Genomic DNA, 18,866 nt, shown 5'->3' on the forward strand with positions numbered 1-18,866 from the left:
AAAAGATCAGTCTGTTAAATCGAGCCCTACTTCATGTCAATTCCTCCAATTTGAAAGCTAACCAGTTTCCATTATATTGTAACCTACTGTTAAAGAATTTGCACTGTACCACTTTTCCTCAGCTTGTATGCTGTTAGGTTTTGGAGGTGTGTTTTTTAAGGGGAAAGTTTCTAATTTGTATATAGAGTATTAGCTTGTCTAATTTTTAATAAAAAATGTGAAATCCCAATCAATTACATCTTAATGGCAGAACCTGGTTACTTTTTTATGAGTACTGGATGGGTAAAGTACAAGTATGGCTCAAGATGTAGATTACAGAATCAAAGCCACTAACCTTAACATCAGTGATAATGGAAGTCTACGATGAAAGTCCCCAAAGTCTGTATTTACTGATACTAACTGGCATCTTTTGGTAGACAAGAGGCAAATAATGATCATGTAAGTAGACTGAACCCTCTTCACTTGTTTGAATGTATGATATGCCCTTGAACACAACAAAGGCAATGCCAGTCAACAACAGCAGTCAATGACAACCCAGTTATCTGGACAGTACTTGCTGTTTAGTTTTTTCAACACAATTCAAAACCAAGTTGTTTTGGTATTCAGTATGAATACACATAGAGTGCTCAATATGAACGTACCTAATGTCAACGGCCCAAGTGTTTTCATGAGCATAGTGAATTCTTAAGAGTAATTACTCTGAAAAAATGGCTGGAGATCTGAAGGCTGTTTATGCTGTTAGTTCCACAGGAATACACAGCATAGGCTTGACATACAATGTAGATAAAGTTAAGTTTTGTATATTCATTAATGAAAACTATAATGAAGTATGACCTTGTTTGCTTTTGTTAACAAAACCAAAAATATTCTATCATCCATGGTTTCACTACAAGTATACTTACATCTTTTGCCATGTTACCCAAGCTAAAAATAAGTCTTCTTAAAATCTTGACGTCTGCACCGCACAGAGACAATGATGCTATTTTCTAGAAAGCAAGTAAAGACAACATCAGCTACCAAAATGAGAGGAGGGGAAAGTTCTTACAACAGAAATTGAGTACCAGCAAATACAATTTAGTGTTGTAAACACCGTTTTTAAAGAAGTTCACTGTCATCACCCATGCATGTCTTAAGCCCCCACCCCAACGCTCCCATGTGGGAAACACTCCCTTTTCCGACAGGAGGGTGAGTCCTCCCCTGGCAGGAGCGCCCTTCCCCCAGCACGTACCCGATCGCGGCGGGGTAGCAGGCAGCCCAAGCTGGGCCGGTCCCTGTCCAGCTGCGCCCCTTGCAACACCAGAGAGCTAGGCGCGGGCAGAAGCCGCGGGTTAGGAGATCACTCCTTTGGCCTCCTCCTCCCCTCCCCATTTCCAGTAGCAGGCACAAGTAGGCCCCAGGGGCCAGCTCCCCCCGGGGCCTTGCAACCCCCGTCTCCTCCTCGTCCTCGCAGGCGGACGGGCCGCGCTGCACCAGGAGGCAAGGACTGGCAGTCGCCACCCCGCCGCGGGCACCCAGTGCCCGTCCACCACCCCCACCGCGCCCCCCGACCAGGGCCTCACCGCCCGGGCAAAGCCCTAAGCCCCGCGCCGCCTCCCCTCAGCAGCGAGGGGCCGCGCTAATCGCCTCAGAGGCAGCGGGGGCACGAGGAAGGGGGGACGCGCCAGGCGGCACCGACGGCGATAGGGGGGAAGGGGCGGCGGGTGTGGTGGAGGGGTCCACCTCGCCCTCATCCTCGCCCCGCCGCCGGCAGCACCCCGCGGCGCCCCCTCCTCCCATCCCACCTCCACCCTCTCCGCCGCTCCGATGCTCCCCATCCTCCTGCTAGTGCAGGCTGGCCCGGGGCTACCCGCACCTGAGCGGCCGAAGGCAGAGAGAGCCGGCTCCATCCCCCGCCGCCGCCCCCAGACAGGGACCTGGAGCGCGGAGCGGGAGCACCCCCCGCCTGCCGCCGCCGCGCTGCTGCGGAGGCGCCCAACTGCACATGTGCGGCGGCGGCGCGCGCGGGCCTGGCGAGCTCGGCGGGAGGGGGCAGGGGAGGAGGGAGCCGGGAGAGGGGGGAGGCGGCGGGAGACCAACGGCCTCAACGGCAGTTCTGAAGGGGTGGGGGGCCGGCAAGGACCGCCCCCATCTCCGCTGCTCCGGGGAAGGGGGTGTGGGTGAGGAAGGGTCTCCCTTGGCGGGCTGTCACTTCCCAGCACGCCTCTGTCCCCACCGGTCGCCAGCCTGGCGGGCTCCCCGCCGGCCGCCCCCGGCAGGCCTGCCCGTCTCGCCCGCCCGCGGTTCCGCACACCTGCCTACCGCCGCTGCCCCGGCCCGCACCCTAACCGCCAAGCAGCTGCCCGCGGCGGGGTGCGGGATGAGGGGTCGGTGGGGGTCGGGCAGGCGCCAGCGCAGGGCAGTCCCTCTCCGAGCCCCGCGCGCGACCCCGCCACTCCGTCCTCGCTTGCTTTATTTTTTATTTCCCCCCCACCCCCCCGTTGGCAGGGAAAAAAAAAAATTGAAACTTACACTTTTGTGCGTCCCACCGGCGTGACGCTGCGCGCTGACGTCACGGGGGTGTAGCGTGCCTTGCACGGGCACACGCGGAGCGGCTAAGCCAACCGCCCGCCGCTCCACGGGCGGGGAGGAGCATGCGCGGCATTTTCGCGCCTTCCGACTCCCCGCCCTGCGGCGCCGGCGGCGAGCGCGCGGGAAGCATCGGCGCGAGATTGCTCTTCGGACCCGGCCGCCACCAGAGCACGTGGTGGTCGGTGCGCGCGGGCGGTCGGGCGGGTGCCAGGTGTTCGCCGCTCTGCGCCGTGGCAGCCGCCTCCGCTGCCTCCTTATCGCTGCGGGGCAAGACCCCCCGCCTCGGCCCCCGCCGCCGCGGGAAAGCTGGGGGGAAGGCTGTTCCGGGCCGCCTCGCTTGTTCTCTGCCGGCTAGCGGAGGGGCGAGCCCGGGTCGGCCGTGCTGCTGAACGGGTTTGGGTTTTTTTTCGGGGTTGGGGGGTGCCGGCACTGGCAGCTTGTGTTGCAGGGCGCTGTGGTTAGTTGCTACAATATCCTGTGGGTGCTTCCTCATTACCTTTAGTCCGGCCGTTACTTGAGCAAGCTCACGTCCTTCACATTCATCTTTCCTAAAATTTGGGGTTTATGGTAATTCAAGTGAAAGTCTTCAGTCGGGTGACGAGTTAGACGAGATCTACACCAAAAAATTGGCATTGGAGCTTTCAGACATCTCCAGACTGAAACATCTACATGCCCCATGTGCCAGCTGAAATACTGCATGTTGTCTAGGGCTGTGTGATGTAGTTAGGCAGGAATGATGTAATTGTTGGCAAAATGCTTTAAGCATGCATAATGGGGGGCTATAGAGGCATAGCTGTAATGGTGGAAACTACAGCAAAATGAGAAAGCTCAAGCTGTGTCTACAGAAGTGTATAGAAAGCTGTCTGAAGCGGGAAAGCTGCATGTGTATCTGCATGCAATGATACTGTGTGGTACAAGGCTGTTCATAACACCATGATCCAGGTGGGAGCAGGAAGTTCTTTCTCCAAAATGATGCTGCTTCCTTATGCCTGGGAATGGAAGACAACCAGCAGAGCACCTATATAGAGACAGTATGACAGTCTAGCACAGATGGCAAAGAAGATGCATCTCATCAGTTGATGAGATTTATATTTAGTTACTTTTGTACCTTACTCAATTTTATGTATTTTTTTAAAGATGTTAAGAAGTTGTGGTTTCTAGTAATGGTGAAACACTAGCTACCTTCATTTTCTTGATAAATACCAATCTTTCAAGTTTTTCATTCCTGGTTACCCCCTGCTTGCTGCTCTGGGGTTCCATGGCTGTTCATGCAGTAGCCTGCTCTGATAATGGCTGTTATTATCCCACTCTTTTGTTCTTGAGTAAGCTTGATGGCAGCTTTAAAAAAAAGAAAAAAAAATTAAGAGAGTAAAATATAACACTTGTAACTTCTCAGAAAGAGACAAGAACTATTATATACAAATAACGTAAAGCACCCCAAGCCAGCTGCAGAAAGCAAGCTTCCTAAAAAAAAAACCTCTCCAGAGGATGGTGCTGCTCTTCACACTTGCCAAGTCACATATACTCTCTATGTGGATTTAAACTGTCTATACATCTCTAGTCCCTGGCCACACACTTTCTACATTAAATCTGGTAGAAAAGAATTGTTTCACTACCCCAAATACCATGAGCTTTTGCAGTCTTCAGGGATGTATCCTCGACAGGGTACATCTGTCCCGGGGTGAAGAAAGAACTATAAGAAAAGCAAACGTGCTTCTGAAAAGGTAGAATTAAATGACTGCGCTGAGATACAAACTATGTCCCCTGCTAAGCTTTACCAAAAGAGACTAGTGCCATTTTGAAAAAATCTCAGGTTGAACAGAAACCTGCCTTCTCTACTACAAAGCAAAACTTTCACACAACTCATGAATTTAAAAAAATAAACTATAATTCATTACCAGTTGCGGTTTGTAGGGCCCACGATACTCCACTGGGTTTTGGAAGGGAGGAGCAAGGGCAAAGGAGAGAAAATGAACCTCATGCTATTACTTGCCTTTGAAAACTACACAGCTGCCCTGCAAGCATCAGAATCGGCACTTTCTTCAATCTAGACACTAGAAGTGACAAGCCCACCTTCTTTAGTTACTTAGGTTCTTCTATTTGTACTCGTCAGGTAACATTGCTATGCTGCTGGTGCTTCCTGTTTTTGCCCTTAGCTGCTTTGAGAGACAACTGAACAAGCACAAACAAGGGGATGTCCTGGTTTGCTAATATTTATTCTGACACATTGCTAACTGCCCAATCATACCCACTCCCAGATGTTGTGTTTTGGGGTCCCTCCCCCTCCCCCTCCCCCTCCCCCTCCCCCTCCCCCTCCCCCCTCCCCCTCCCCCTCCCCCTCCCCCTCCCCCTCCCCCTCCCCCTCTTTTTCTTTTCTTTTTTCTTCTCTTTTGCAGAGGGCTTTTCACAAACAATTTGTAATAATGGAAAAACCTTCAGGGTTTCATCTCTAAGCTTGATTTTCTCAGGTGTTTTAGAGCTTTAGGACTTTGTGTTTGAAGCAGTGGAAAGGTATTTCAGTTCATAACTCTCTTCTGTGGGCTGTCTCCCCCTTTCAGGTGTGCTTGTAAAGAAGAACAGGTCACAAATTCAAACAGCATCAGTGTGGCATAACTGTGCAACAGTTCAAGAAGTCACCTAGTCTATAGACAGAAAACTATGAAAGATGCCAGAGGACATATTTTCACTTACATGCTTCAGAACTGGATGCTATGCCATCTTAAGAGAACAACCTGTGTGAGATCCTGGCTTAGATAAAGACTTAATACCAGTTGACAAGCTTGCCAGCATCTGGCTTCATTGGGAGTCAGCATCTCCCAATTCTCACATTTCTGCTCTATTTTAGAAATGAGTAATACAGATTGTATCATAACCTCAAAAGTGTTGCCATTCCCTGATTTAGATTTTGTCCCCCAAGGCAGGATCAGTTGTCTCTGAGCCAGTCTGGTCACACCATTCTCCAGTTTGTTTGGTTTTTTTTGTCTTCAGCAGTCATGTTTTCCTTGTCTCCACTGTCCTTCATCAGTAAGGTTCTCCCACCCAGCAGAAGCAATTACCCAACAGTGGCAGCAGGGGAACCAAAGCAGTGCTCCTCCTGGGCTTCTAAAGGAATCTGTTAGAGGCATCCCTTCTGCCTTGTTTCCTTTAGGGTGGGATGGACCACACATCTCCCAGCCCTTGGGACATCTTACTGCTCTTCCTTCTCATTTCACTAGCTTTGTTGACTTTCTTCTTGTCATCTACTAAGATGTGGATGTTTGGTCCTTGCTGCTCTTTATCAGATATTGCTGTTTCCCACAAAGATGTTCAGGCTGTTAGCATGGCTTGCCTCCTGTCACTCAGGGGTCCAGTTTCTTCCACCCTTGGCACTGCCCACATGCTGGAGCATTGCCAGGGATGCTTGCAGAGCAGAACTACAGATTCCTTCCCTAGAAAAAAACCCAGGAGTGCTTTTGTGGTTAGATTGTTCCTGGGTTCACTCCAACAGGCAGCAAGACCATGATAGGTTTCTCACACCCTCCATAAAGCATCATCATACAGCACTATTCTGTCATGCTAGGCACCCCCACACACCTCTCTGCCTACAAAGCAGGTTTTCCTAAACCAAGTAAACTACAAGGTACTCTGGGGCTGCTTTCTCCTTTTTGAGGATTATAACAAATAGGAATTCTTACAGCTTTTAAACAGCTATGTACCCATGGAGTAGGCCATCATCATGACATTTCTTGAGTTGTCCTATGCCCACGTTAGCCACAATTGCAAGAACCTACCTCACAGCTCCCACTAGAGATCTTCCTACTGAGGAACTGAAGCAGCCTGCTCTATATAGGATGAGCCATGAGTAGGGTGTTTGTGGGTCCATACATGCTAATTTGAGCCTGGGAAGAGGGTATGACTCATGAAGTACAAGCACAACCCACACCACCAGCTTTTAAACTGTTTTGGTTCCTTCACCCTTATAGGGAACAATGACCAAAGGTAGTAATTAAGGGGTAATATGAAAGAACTCAAATTCTCAAAGAGCCACACAAAACAATCAACCAGTTACACCTGCCTCCCCACCTACAAAACACACCAACCAAGAAAGACCAACCAACCCCAAGCAGGTATGCTGAATGAGTTTCTACTCAAGCGCAGAGCACTTCCTTTCCACTCCCTTAAGCTCAGCTTCACCACAGAAACATCCTCACATCAAGAAGTTTCTGCCCTGTATCAGCTTGTCTGTATTTAAATGGTGCTGATCCTTACACAAATGAATGAGAGAGAACCACTTTCCAACAAACTGATCCATAAAAAAAAATTAAATCCAGGAAAAGCTACTTGTTCTTCAACAAACATTTAACAAGTCAGGCTTTCAGGGCTTCCAAATCTCTGCTTTAATCATACCTATACATAGAATACATAGAATAAACCAGGTTGGAAGAGACCTTCAAGATCATCGCGTCCAACCCATCAACCAATCCAACACCACCTGAACAACTAACCCATGGCACCAAGCACCCCATCAAGTCTTCTCCTGAAAACCTCCAATGATGGTGACTCCACCACCTCCCCAGGCAGCCCATTCCAATGGGCAATCACTCTTTCTGTATAGAACTTCTTCCTAACATCTAGCCTGAACCTCCCCTGGTGCAGCGTGAGACTGTGTCCTCTTGTTCTGGCACTGGCTGCCTGGGAGAAGAGACCAACATCCGTCTGTCTACAACCTCCCTTCAGGTAGTTGTAGAGAGTAATAAGGTCACCCCTGAGTCTCAGAAAGAGAATATTCCAGAGTACAAGCATAAGGTTCCTGAAAAGCTACAATTATATCTAAGTGGGCCAGTTGTGAAATATTCTCCCTGTTTTTCATAGAGACATGGCCAATCATTCAGATTGTCCTAAGATTGTATCATGAGACTATTGCATTTTGACATGCATGGAGCCATTATCTGCATTTCAAGAAACATTTATAGTATCTCAATACACATCCAGCTTTCTCTGAGACTGTCTCAAACATTTGATTGTAAACAAACCTATCATATGTCCAGCAAGAGTAGTAATTTGAATTTACATCTAATATCCAATCAGGCAATCCAAGTCTGTGTCAACAACAATGCATAGAACATCAATACTTGGAGAAGGCTCCTAATTCTCTTTCCCCAGTTCTCCTAAAAACTAGCCAAGTCCTGACTGAATCAAAATTTATTTGGGAAAGAAGTGACAGAGATGAGGTAAGCACTAAGGTATCTAGATACTTCTTGGATGTGGTACCAAAACCACTCTTCACTCAATTCCTTTAAAAGCTAATCAGGAAAATACTTTGTATCTTTTAAGGGACCCAAACCATCAGTATTTCTTACTCTCCCAGATGGAATTTTCCAGAGAAGTACAACTAGCCACAGCTATGTAATTAGACAAAAGGTTTACTCATCACAGCTGTAATACTTTGTATACCAGTTTCAAGGACTAACTAAGAGACCATAATGGAAACCATAAAAGGTGTCTAACATGGTTTGTCATAGATGCATTTTCCCCCCCAGAACACACGATGTCAACTACATGTGAAATAATTATCTTTCCAAACCAAAATGAGGCTTTCAGAAGAGAAGTTGGTATTTCAAGCAGAAACTATGAGCTAGGTCAGTGGACAAAGTAAGATTTTTCTCCATAGTACAGCTATGAAACAAATCAACAAATTACTTAAGTGAGGCACCTGAAAAGAATAAAATGTCTGAGCAGGTAAATTTTTAAATGTTACCATAAAACTTTTTAATTACTTCTATATTTTGAACACAAAGTAGTCAAATACACCAACGAATTAGTTTCAAGTTTATTCACTGTAACAGATCCATTTCATAAAAAATGTATTTTATTTATAGCACAGCTTTTTTCCTCAGTATTTGTCACTGTTCCTCAGTAACTTCTGAAACCATTCCAGAAGAGGTGGAGTTGCCATACATTCCTGCAACCTTTATGAAGCATCAGTGCTTGGAGGGAAAGCCCCAAATCCAGTGAGCAAGAGCTCAGGTACAATAAACTCTACCCTGTCCTGGAAGTGCATATGTACTTTAGACTAGTCCAAGCTGCATTTTGACAAGCCCAGCAGGTGTCAGAGAAAACACAGGAGGAAACTGAGGCTACTATGGTAAACAAAAGAGGTGTGAAGGACACAAATGCATCAAAGATTTGTTTTGCTAATTGGAGGACAGCTTTCATATTTAACTGGCAATGTAAACTTATGTAACATGCATTTCTCTAACCGTTTTGTGGGTATCAAAGCTATTTCAGATGACAATATAATAGCGACCTAAAAGTGTTAATAGATCTTTAATAGTATTGGTTTTAGCAGATAAACCTCAAGACAATTTTTACACTGTTGTCAGTTTGAGTAAGCTTTTGCTATGACACTTAAAGAATGGGCTTTTACAAGGCTTATCCCACTACATATATTGTTTTAAAAACCAACATACTTACATTTAAGGTCTCATCCCAAACACTGGGGTTTTTTTAAAATATCATGGTATTTTAAAAAGAATCACAATGTTAATGCAACATGTAAAGTCATGGAGTTCCAAATAACCATACAGTCTGTCATTTCTAGTTTTGTGCAAATTAATTTGACTTCAAATCATTTCAAATCTCACACAGTGTAAAGCAACAACCGACTTCCAAAGTTACAGAACTTCACATCTGCTTGAAATTAGACTTCCCAGCTTTGCAATTGTTCTTATTTTTAAATTTTAAACAAAGAAAAAAAACCCACAACCCTGTAAACAATTACCTGTATCTGCAGTTAGCAACAAGAATGGGTGACAACTGTCAGTCTTCAAATATAACTTAAGTTATGCCCTTTCTCACTGTCAACTTTTAGTCAAATATGTAAATAAATACAAGGACTAACACAAAAGTTATCACTATAAGAAAATACATTATATGCTGCAATTTGGAATACAACATCATACAATATTGGCTATATCATTTGAAGTATTTATTTGACTGCTTAAACCAGTTGGATGCTAAACAGTTAAACCTTTGTGTGGAGCACGACACTGCTACTCGCTTTTGAAAACGTGTTTTGTGACTTATTTTGTACGAGTATATTAAACTCCTAAATGTAAAAATGACTCAAGTCATTCAGTGAAAGAAGATACCATAGGCACCATAATATATATATATTTTTTTTCCTTCTTTTTAACAAAATCTGGTGATCTACCAGCATTAACAAAATAGGATGAAAATTAAAAGGCACATTCAGGCGAAGAAATAATCAACACAGATTGCATGATGCTGTATTAAAAAAAAATTAATAATAATAATTTATGCTCTGAATCGATTAGATCAGGAAAAAATATTCTGGCCTATTCTAACCTGTCAGTAAGAAACTAAATTTTGTAAAAGGTGTGCAATTCAAATGATATAATTGGTTCATAATGTTGAATTTTGTTTTGTTTTAAGGTCAGTATAAGGCTTATAACCAAGTGCACGTTAAGAGGACTGACTACTCAAAACCTCTTGTTTTCCGAGTGCATAGAAATACAATATGCAACAAAGATACTCCTTGCAAGAAGATGTATTTTTGTATACATGCAAATCTTAATCAAGTACTTGAACGTCTTTCAGGTCTGGGAACGCATTTCATAATCGCAGCTCTCCACAGGGCAGGGGCAAGTAGAAGGCTTAGAGTTGTCACACTCAGAATAAGAAGATAGACCTGAAAATTGGAAATAAAAGCCATTACTTCTCTTAGTTACATAGTACACTAAGATAGGTTTGAGAAAATCAATACTCTTCTGGACAGTATTTTCAGACTCCACCCATCTTACCAACCAACTGTGCATATTGCGACAAAAGGAGCGCATGTGAAAGTCATCTAATTATCTGTTTGCCTAGTTTGAAGACACAGTTACAAAAACAACATTAGGAACTTATAGAAAACCAATTATTTACATGCATTTTAAGGGGTCAATTTTGAAAGCTCGATGCCTGCCAAGGGCCAAAGGCCAAAGCCCTCTTCATGTTAGAAACACCCCAAGACAAAACACAGCACCCCAAACTCTTCTGGCTTAATAACACAATGGCAATGTTCATTGTTCTTTTTATACAGTGAAAAAAATCCCAGATGTAACTGCATATTTTCTGAAAAAAAAGATCTTAACTACATAGTCTGAATGAGTCTTACAAAACAACAGCAGGAAGTAGTTTTGAGGTCTCAAACATAAGCATGAATTTCAGAGCTATACAGTCCTATACAGTAGACAGTGATGTGAGAGCTTCCACAGGAAAAATAAAGCAAGCCTAAAGGCCTCGAAGCATAGTGGACAGGCCTCTAAACTGGTTTTGTGATCATGTATGAGTATCTTGCAACTCTGTACAAATACACAGTATTTGTAACTCCTAACTCTATGCAGGAGTGGACATGAAAATGAATCACCTTTACCTACAGATGTGAACAGCATTGTGTAAGCTTTTCACACATGCTTTATTTGGAATTGGTTCCAGCATTATCCAGCCCACTTGCTCACACAATGAAGAGCTCAGAGTGCCAGCAAAATATTTTTGTGTGCAGAGATAAAGAGAAGAAAGCAGCTAGCATGGGAAAGTGAGGTCAGTTGTTCTGTCTCTATATTCATAATTTACTTGATTTCACAAAGCAGACTTCATCTTCTCACAGCCTCAATATGAAACTATTTTAAAGGTTTCTTTCCTAGGGGATTTTTTTCATGACTGCTGAAAAAAAATGGTTGTTTCTTCTGCAGAGGATTCAAAATGAACAAGCTTTGCAGAGAAAGATCACAAGTTTGTTTGCTTGTTTAAATGTTAAGACAATTTCCAATTCACCATATCTGCTCTATAGTTCTTATTTACTGATATTTCCTTATTCAAATCCTATACTTTGAGTTACCTCTCTATAGGTATATCAAGTTTCCAAAAGCAAAGGCCTCTCAGTGCCTTGGGTGCTCTCTTACAACTCACTGCTCAGTTAATAAAGAAGTTGTAAGAGAGAGCACTTAAGGTTGAGCATTTATAACTAAGCTATTGGAAATCAAAACTTGCTATTTAAAATATCAAAGTACAATTAAAAAAAAGTTAAAAACAGGGATACACATGTCTTCATCTGTATGAGTAGATTCTACTTGTTAAGAGATGTCACAATATTGGAGTGTACTGGTATATCCAATACACAGTAATACGAAATCCCAGGAACAAGTTCTTTACTATGAGGGTAGTAAAACACTGGAACAGGTTGCCCAGGAAGGTGGCTGGGGCCCCATCCCTGGAGATATTCACAGTGAGGCTCAACAGGACTCTGGGCAACCTGATCTAGTTGAGGATGCCCCTGCTTACTGCAGAGGGCGTTGGACTAGATGACCTTTGGAGGTCCCTTCCAACCCAGACCATTCTGTTATTCTATGATTCTACCTTGCTGAGGTGCAAACCCCAAAGTTAGTAACTACAGAACAGCTTACCTCCCGAGATATGATCCCTGCTCTGCGTGCTCTACTTCCCAGAACAAAGGAGAATTCACTGACTTGTGCCAGTCCTGCTGAGACAATCCACTTGATATACTGGCTGGTCTTTGGAAGAATCAGGGAGAGGACAAACACTGCCAAGACAAACTTTAAAAACATTTTTGGGGGTTGTTGTGGGTTTGTTGCAGGTTTGCTGCAAGATATTTAGCATTAAATACAAATTCTAGACATAAAATAAACTAGTGGATTTCTAAATGTGTCTTCTCTATGTCAAAAGAGACAAATGTACACTGCCCAATAAAACGTAGTATCTTGTTTACTATAATGAACACTTGATAACTTTGTCACAAACTCCAAGCTAGATAAATAGATGTTTCTCCATATGTAACTTACTTCTAACATTAAATACAATCCTCTCTTTAATATTGTAAGGATGCTCTATCAAAACTGTATTCTAATCAGTAGGATTTCTCCAAATAGAGATTTACAGTACAAATCTAATATCATATCTAGTATCATATGTTCAGTTCATGCACAGAATTTTCAGCACAAAAAGTATTAGACTATTAAAAGAGAAATAAAGAGAATAAGAAAATACCTTCATTATGACCACAGACAATGTAAGGAATAGTAAGACTGTCAGTTCATATATTACAAATGTGGGGAAAACATGGAGCCCTAGGAGGAAAGAAAACATTTTAAAGTCCAATATTGTACTATGATAATTTTCTGAGATAATAATAGATTTAACTGAAAGACTGTACTCTCAAAACCAGCAAATAAAAAGCCCTGACATTCCCACCAACACCATCTACTTGATCACTAAAGCATATCCTGCATTATCCTACCATTCTTTGGAGGGGTTTAGTACAAACAATATTTCCAGTTGCGTGAAATTGTATATGGCTGATTCGTGAGCCCTCTCAGATATGTAAAGTCTTCTCTCTTCCATACGGGTTAAGAATCCAGAATCTGAACTGAAACATGCTGCTAAAGAAAGGTATAAAAATACCACAGAAAAACAATTCAACTGGTCTGCACAGTGATTGGAACAGACACTTTGCTGGCCATTTAACATTTCTGTATGATACGGACTATCACTGTAGAAGGAACATGATATTCAGTATTTCCATAGACTTTAGCTACAATAGAAAATGTGACTGTTTTGATCCCACGATCCTCACTTGCCAACAGTTAAAATCACTTGAGCTAGAAGGATCACTTAGACTGGAATCAGGTAAATTCTGAAATTCCTGAGCATGGTCTAACAATTAAGGAAAAATCTCATTGCTATGATGCTGATTGTGGTTTGGTGGTGTGTGGTGTTTTGTTTTGTTTTGTTTTGTTTTGGGGGGGTGGCAGTTTGGTCAGGATTTTTTGTTTGTTGTTTTGGTGGGTTTTTTTTAAGGGGTCATTTAAATTCATTCATTATATGAAGAAAGATAAAAAGAACCACAAACAGCATAAAAATACAAAACTAAAGCCTGCTAAATATTACATATAAGGAAAAAAAAAATTATGGGAGAAATCCTGCAGGAAGAAACTGAGGAAGAAACTTACAGACAAGTCCATTTTTTCACTCCTAGGGTATAAGGAACTTGTACAGACAAACATAACTGTGTATCTCTGGAAGCTCAAAAATAGTGGTGGTGTTCTTGATAAATCCATAATAGCTGGCAGTTCTCCAACCCAGTTACTTCTGGTGAAGACCAAGAGTTTAGTTTTGTAAAGCACAAAGCATGTATATTGATGCTGTAACTTCTAACTTGTATTAGCAAGACAAGTTTTCACAATTTTCCCCTGCCCCATTGTGCTGCAGAGCCAGATGAACTGTAGAGAACAACTAAGAGTCATCTTCTCTTCCCAAGTGTGCAAAAGAAGTCAGTTACTTCACAATGTTTTGTCAATAGACACATTCCATTGTGGATGGAAATGTGCTTCAAGTGCACCAGAGATCTCAATACCAGCATGTTGCAGTCAGTGTGTACACACCCTGCTTTATCTCCTTCCAACTACTGAAATACAAATGCAGAAGACTGTAAGAGGAGAGATGGAAGAATACGAGAGACAGACCCCACACCAAAAGAAGTTGTCCAAATGTGCGCACACATGCATGAGGAGGGGCAAGTGGTGTCTCTTGGTAGTGTGTATCATGCTCATTGCTGATTCACCTTTAGGCCAGTTTCCGAAACAGGAGAAACAAGTAGAGAAATACATACAGCCTGTAACAATGTTATGTTTGATAAGAGAGAGGGCCAGCTCTGCCACATCTGGAACTGGAAGATTTCAGAGGGAGGTTATAAATACAGTGTAGTGAGCTCATCACTACTGGTGGAGCTACATTTTCAGTTCCAGAGCAGATGGCAGTCTGAAGTCCATTTGAACTGCTGCCTGACATGGAGATTATTACCATATTCCAAAGAGCTGAAGCACAAACTACCACAGATTTTGAGAGCAATCCCATGGAGATAAGTGTCTGCAAGGCACAAGCCTAAACCTGTTGCACACACTATTCTGAGCAAACAAATGAACATCCCAGCACACAGACATGTTTTGGGGGTAATAAATTCCATCACAGTGAATTCCATGGTCATTGCAGACCTTTGCCCCAGCCCAAGATGAAAACTTAGGATAAGGCCAGGAGTCATATCAGACTGCACTGCAAGGACAGGAAGCCTTCCTGACAACACAAACATTATCAGAAAGGTTAACTTCATAGACAGAAGGTAGATGAATACAAGCGTTTCTTTCAACGGCTTTAATCAGCCTTTGTGACTCGAGTCACTATGGGCTCTTTCTTGAAAATGGAAGAAACATATCAATCAAATAATCCAAGAATTTCAGCACTGGTAGCATGTGGCATGCTGGCCTGACACCAATAGCTAGGATACCACTTAAGTACATTTTTACAGAGCTGAGCATAATCTACTGGACTTGAATTCTAAGCAGTGTTCTCGAATCTGGAACAGTCAGAATGAAGATCTCGGGGTGAAGGTGACTTTGCATCAACGTCAAGCCAAAAAGCACAGTTCACTTGTGTGAGTTGGCATATGTTCCGTGGACAATGACAGGCAAGATTCTGCAGTCTTTTTGTAAGTATTTTTCTCTTAATAAGTAAACACTGTCTACCTCTTGATCAGACAGATTGCACTAATCTGCTTAATGGCTGCTAAACAGCATATGAAGATTCAAACATCATGACCACATCCTGGAAGATCCAGCACCCCCTCAAAAAAAGGGATCTTAGAGATCCTTGACAGCAAACAAGATGCCAGAAATAAGAATTCTGCTGATCAAACCAGAGCCAGTAGAATTAATTCTGATACATCCTCAAGACAGGACATCACTCAGAAAAACCCTTTCAGCAATGCATTGGGATGCTGTATCTACTAAATCTTAATGAAGCTAAGATCACAGCTCACAAATGCAATATAGGTTAGAAACCTGTCCAGATCACCATGTAGCAGAGGGGGAAATGAACATGCATCTCTTTCTGCAACGGGGAAAGTCTTTGATTCTAATGCCAGTTCCAAGAATTTGAAACCTCCAAGTTTCATTGTGTTCCACACAAGACAACAGAGCAGTAGAGATGAACGGATAAGGAGAAGGCAATATATGTCACCTATTGAATTCCAGTTGGGATCTTCCTTTAATTTCTCTCAAATTGAACAGAAATTTTAAGGGGTTCATCAGAAAAACATCGTGTGTGTATTGATTCTGGACAGTGGTTGTGCTGACAGTATCAGCATCACCTACCTCCTGAAGGAAAAAAGCACACTATTAAAGAGTTTTCAACATCTTCCATTCAAGAGCTGACACTGACCACAAGATTTACCCAGAGAGAAACAAGGAGGCTGTGAAGTGAGTACATCTGTATGGCACATTGAGGACGTACAGCTTTGTCAGTCAGTGGAACCACCTGCCTCCTCACCAGCAGCTGATAGGATCCTAATGCCCAATTTCAAACTCTATATGCATTTTAGGCTGGCATAAAAATGGGATATTTGAGCTGTACTGGGTTTGGCTTTCCCTATAGCATCTTTCTTAGTGTTGTGTTTTGCAGTGGTAGCTGATAAAGGCTGTTGATAACACACCAGTGTCTTGGCTACTGTTGAACAGTGCACACATAGCACCAAGGCTGTGCTTTTCCAACATCCCCCCTCTCCAACAAAAGGCTGAGGAGTGGGCAAGATCTTTGAAAGGGACATAGCCAGGCCAGCTGATTGAGTGACCACAGGGGTATTCCATTCATATGACATCAGCTCAGATATAAAAGCTAAAGGAAAGAAGGAAGTGGGGGGGGCATTCATTAATGACATTTAACCGCTGGAGCAACCACTACGCATACTGAAGCCCTGATTCCCAGGAAGTGGCTGGACACCATCTGCTAATGGGAAATAGAGAAAAATATCTTTCTTTGTTCCTGTTTCAGCATGCATCCTTTGCTTTCCCTTTTGCCTTATTACACTCTTTCTATCTTGACCCCCGGGCCTCTTGTTATATTTTCCCTCTCCCTTGTCCATCTAAGAAGGGGACTGATAGAGTGGCTTTAGTGGGCATCTGGCCTCCAGCCAGGGCCGAACCACCACAGGAGCCTTTAAAAACCATCAGCCTTTGCAAAGATGCCTTCCATCTTTCTAAAAAGCAATTTAAATAAAATCAGATGACATGCAAGTGGAAAGAGTACTAGGTACCAAAACAGAAATGAGAAAGGAGTTCTCAAAATACTGCTTGAAAGGATTGGTCCAGATGTACTCTCAAAACCCCCCCAAAATTAGCAGAGACAGAGACTCTCAGGAACTTTCTAACCTCAGCAGATAACACAGAGAGCTAGAAACCTTGAGGAGTACAGACAGACCTAAATGAATGCACAGATGGAGCATAACTCAAAGTGCAGCTGTTAATGCCTAACTGCAAAGGTGTATTATTCCACAAATGCACCCACACACAAATCTGAAAGCAGTAGCCTTATGCAGGTCAAGCTAAGGGCAAGACCACTGTTATAGATATTACGCAAACAACCTCTACTCAGCTCAGCTTTTAGGGACCAGAAAGATTTCTGTAGTGAGAACAGAAAAGCCAGCATTTATGACAAGCAAATTAGGAACTAACTTTGCAAACTACTTATTTACAGTCACTTCTCAATGAAGTAATTTTTCCCCCCATTTATTCCTTTACTCTAAAAGGAACAGACATTGTATTACTGCACTGGTGTACCAGCCCACCTCAAGGTCTCACATGCTTGCTGCTTACAGTGGGGGAAAATCTTTCCCAACTGACAGTTACATAATTTCACCTAGTGTATCTCTACATATATGTACACATGCAAATTATTTAAGTAGAGAGCAAGCAATAAGTCTTTTATTAGGTTTTTAAGAAATATGAAATTACATTTTCTATCCTGCTCAGGTTTTCTTTGCAGTATCACATCACTCCTTTCTGAAAACCTACCACCTACCCATCTCATAGAATTTCCTGTTAACCACAAGATTTGAAAGTTACTGAAAGTAAAGAGGGAAGGGCGGGATAATGTTTATTTGGGTAGGAGGTGAGGGGTTGTTTGGTTTTACAGTCTTGCTTTTTTCAAGCAAGTATTGTCACATTTTGTCAGAGACCTGAGCCAGATGCTCATTTTCCTGATTCTCAGCTAACTTTCTTCTGATGCAGGAACATTCACTTTCTGTGAAACCATACAAATTCATTAGGCAATTTTCTTTTTTCCCCCCTTCTTGCAATTATAATGCTCACAACAGTTTAAAAGATTGGGGTTTTTAACTTCTGTAACAGAACTACTAAAATAATTTCCTTACAACATAATGTAGGCTATGTGGAGTGCTGCCAGCATGCCAACTGCACTCTTGCTGTTTTCCTTGTACTCTACCAAAGTCTGATCTCTGGTCTTAATTTATGCAGTCACAAGGTATATATTTTTGTTCAGTCTGTTGTAAAATTAACTTTGGGCTTATAATTGTCCTGCTTTGTATCCCCAGTAACACTAACTATTCCATCACCATCTTTACTGCAACACATGAACAACTTACCTGTGAGCATTTAGCAATTATTCATTCAACCTTGTCAAGTTATATGGGCCCAAGAGTTTCACCATAGCTTGCCACTTTCCTCCTTTTATTGAAAACTAAGTTACTCAAATAAACATAACTATTACTGAGCAGCACAAGCTATTCTCATGGGCTGAGTGAAACAAAAATAAAGACTGGCAAGCATTACTATTTGGTTTTTTAGTTTTGCAACCACCAGAAACAGTTTAGTTTCTCTTATGAAACAATGGATATCAAACAGGTATATGAAGAAAGGCATTAAAATTATGTTGATGAGACTTCACTATTATCTGAATAAATTTATGGAGCCAAGAAGAACAATAAAAAGCTGAAACAAAACCAAAAGAAAACATAAAAGTGGTCTTGAGCAAAACCTCCAAAATCAAAGAAATAAACCCCAAGAATTTCTGAGTAAGCATGGGTTGAAGTAGATTGGCTTTGTGCAGAGGGCCACATTCAAACTCTTTATTTTAGACCTTGCAGTGCCCCCAAAATAGGACATGCATCTTCCATAGTATCTGCAGTGAGAGGTAAGTGCTTTCACAGGGCCTATCCTCTCATTCACTGTACCTGAGCACTTCAGTAAGGTGTTTCTGTTTCCTTTAGAGAAAATGTATTGGGACACGCATGGACAGCTGAAGAATGTGGCAGTTCAAAACAAAGCTACTGATGGACTGTAAATATTTTCAAAGTTAACTTATTTTGGATAACCAGTATGATGAGGTTTTCTCCTGGTCTTAGGCATCAGTGTTGCATTACAGTTAGCCTGCAGGTAGTCTCTTAGATGCAT

General features: G+C 42.7%; 1 protein-coding gene across 1 annotated transcript in view; it reads right to left on the reverse strand.

Moving 5' to 3' along the window:
- Positions 1–9,318: 9,318 nt before the first annotated feature.
- The window catches only part of TMCO3 (transmembrane and coiled-coil domains 3), a 35,501-nt gene continuing 25,953 nt past the window's right edge, over positions 9,319–18,866 (reverse strand). Inside the window, exons 10-12 of the mRNA XM_009898722.2 lie at positions 12,616–12,695; positions 12,015–12,164; positions 9,319–10,258 (exon numbers count right to left, since the gene is read on the reverse strand). Coding sequence (XP_009897024.1) covers positions 10,145–10,258; positions 12,015–12,164; positions 12,616–12,695 — 344 coding nt within the window. The 3' untranslated portion in view covers positions 9,319–10,144. The remainder of the gene's footprint in view (positions 10,259–12,014; positions 12,165–12,615; positions 12,696–18,866) is intronic.

This window comes from Dryobates pubescens, chromosome 7 (assembly GCF_014839835.1).
Source record: "Dryobates pubescens isolate bDryPub1 chromosome 7, bDryPub1.pri, whole genome shotgun sequence".
Lineage (NCBI taxonomy): Eukaryota > Metazoa > Chordata > Aves > Piciformes > Picidae > Dryobates > Dryobates pubescens.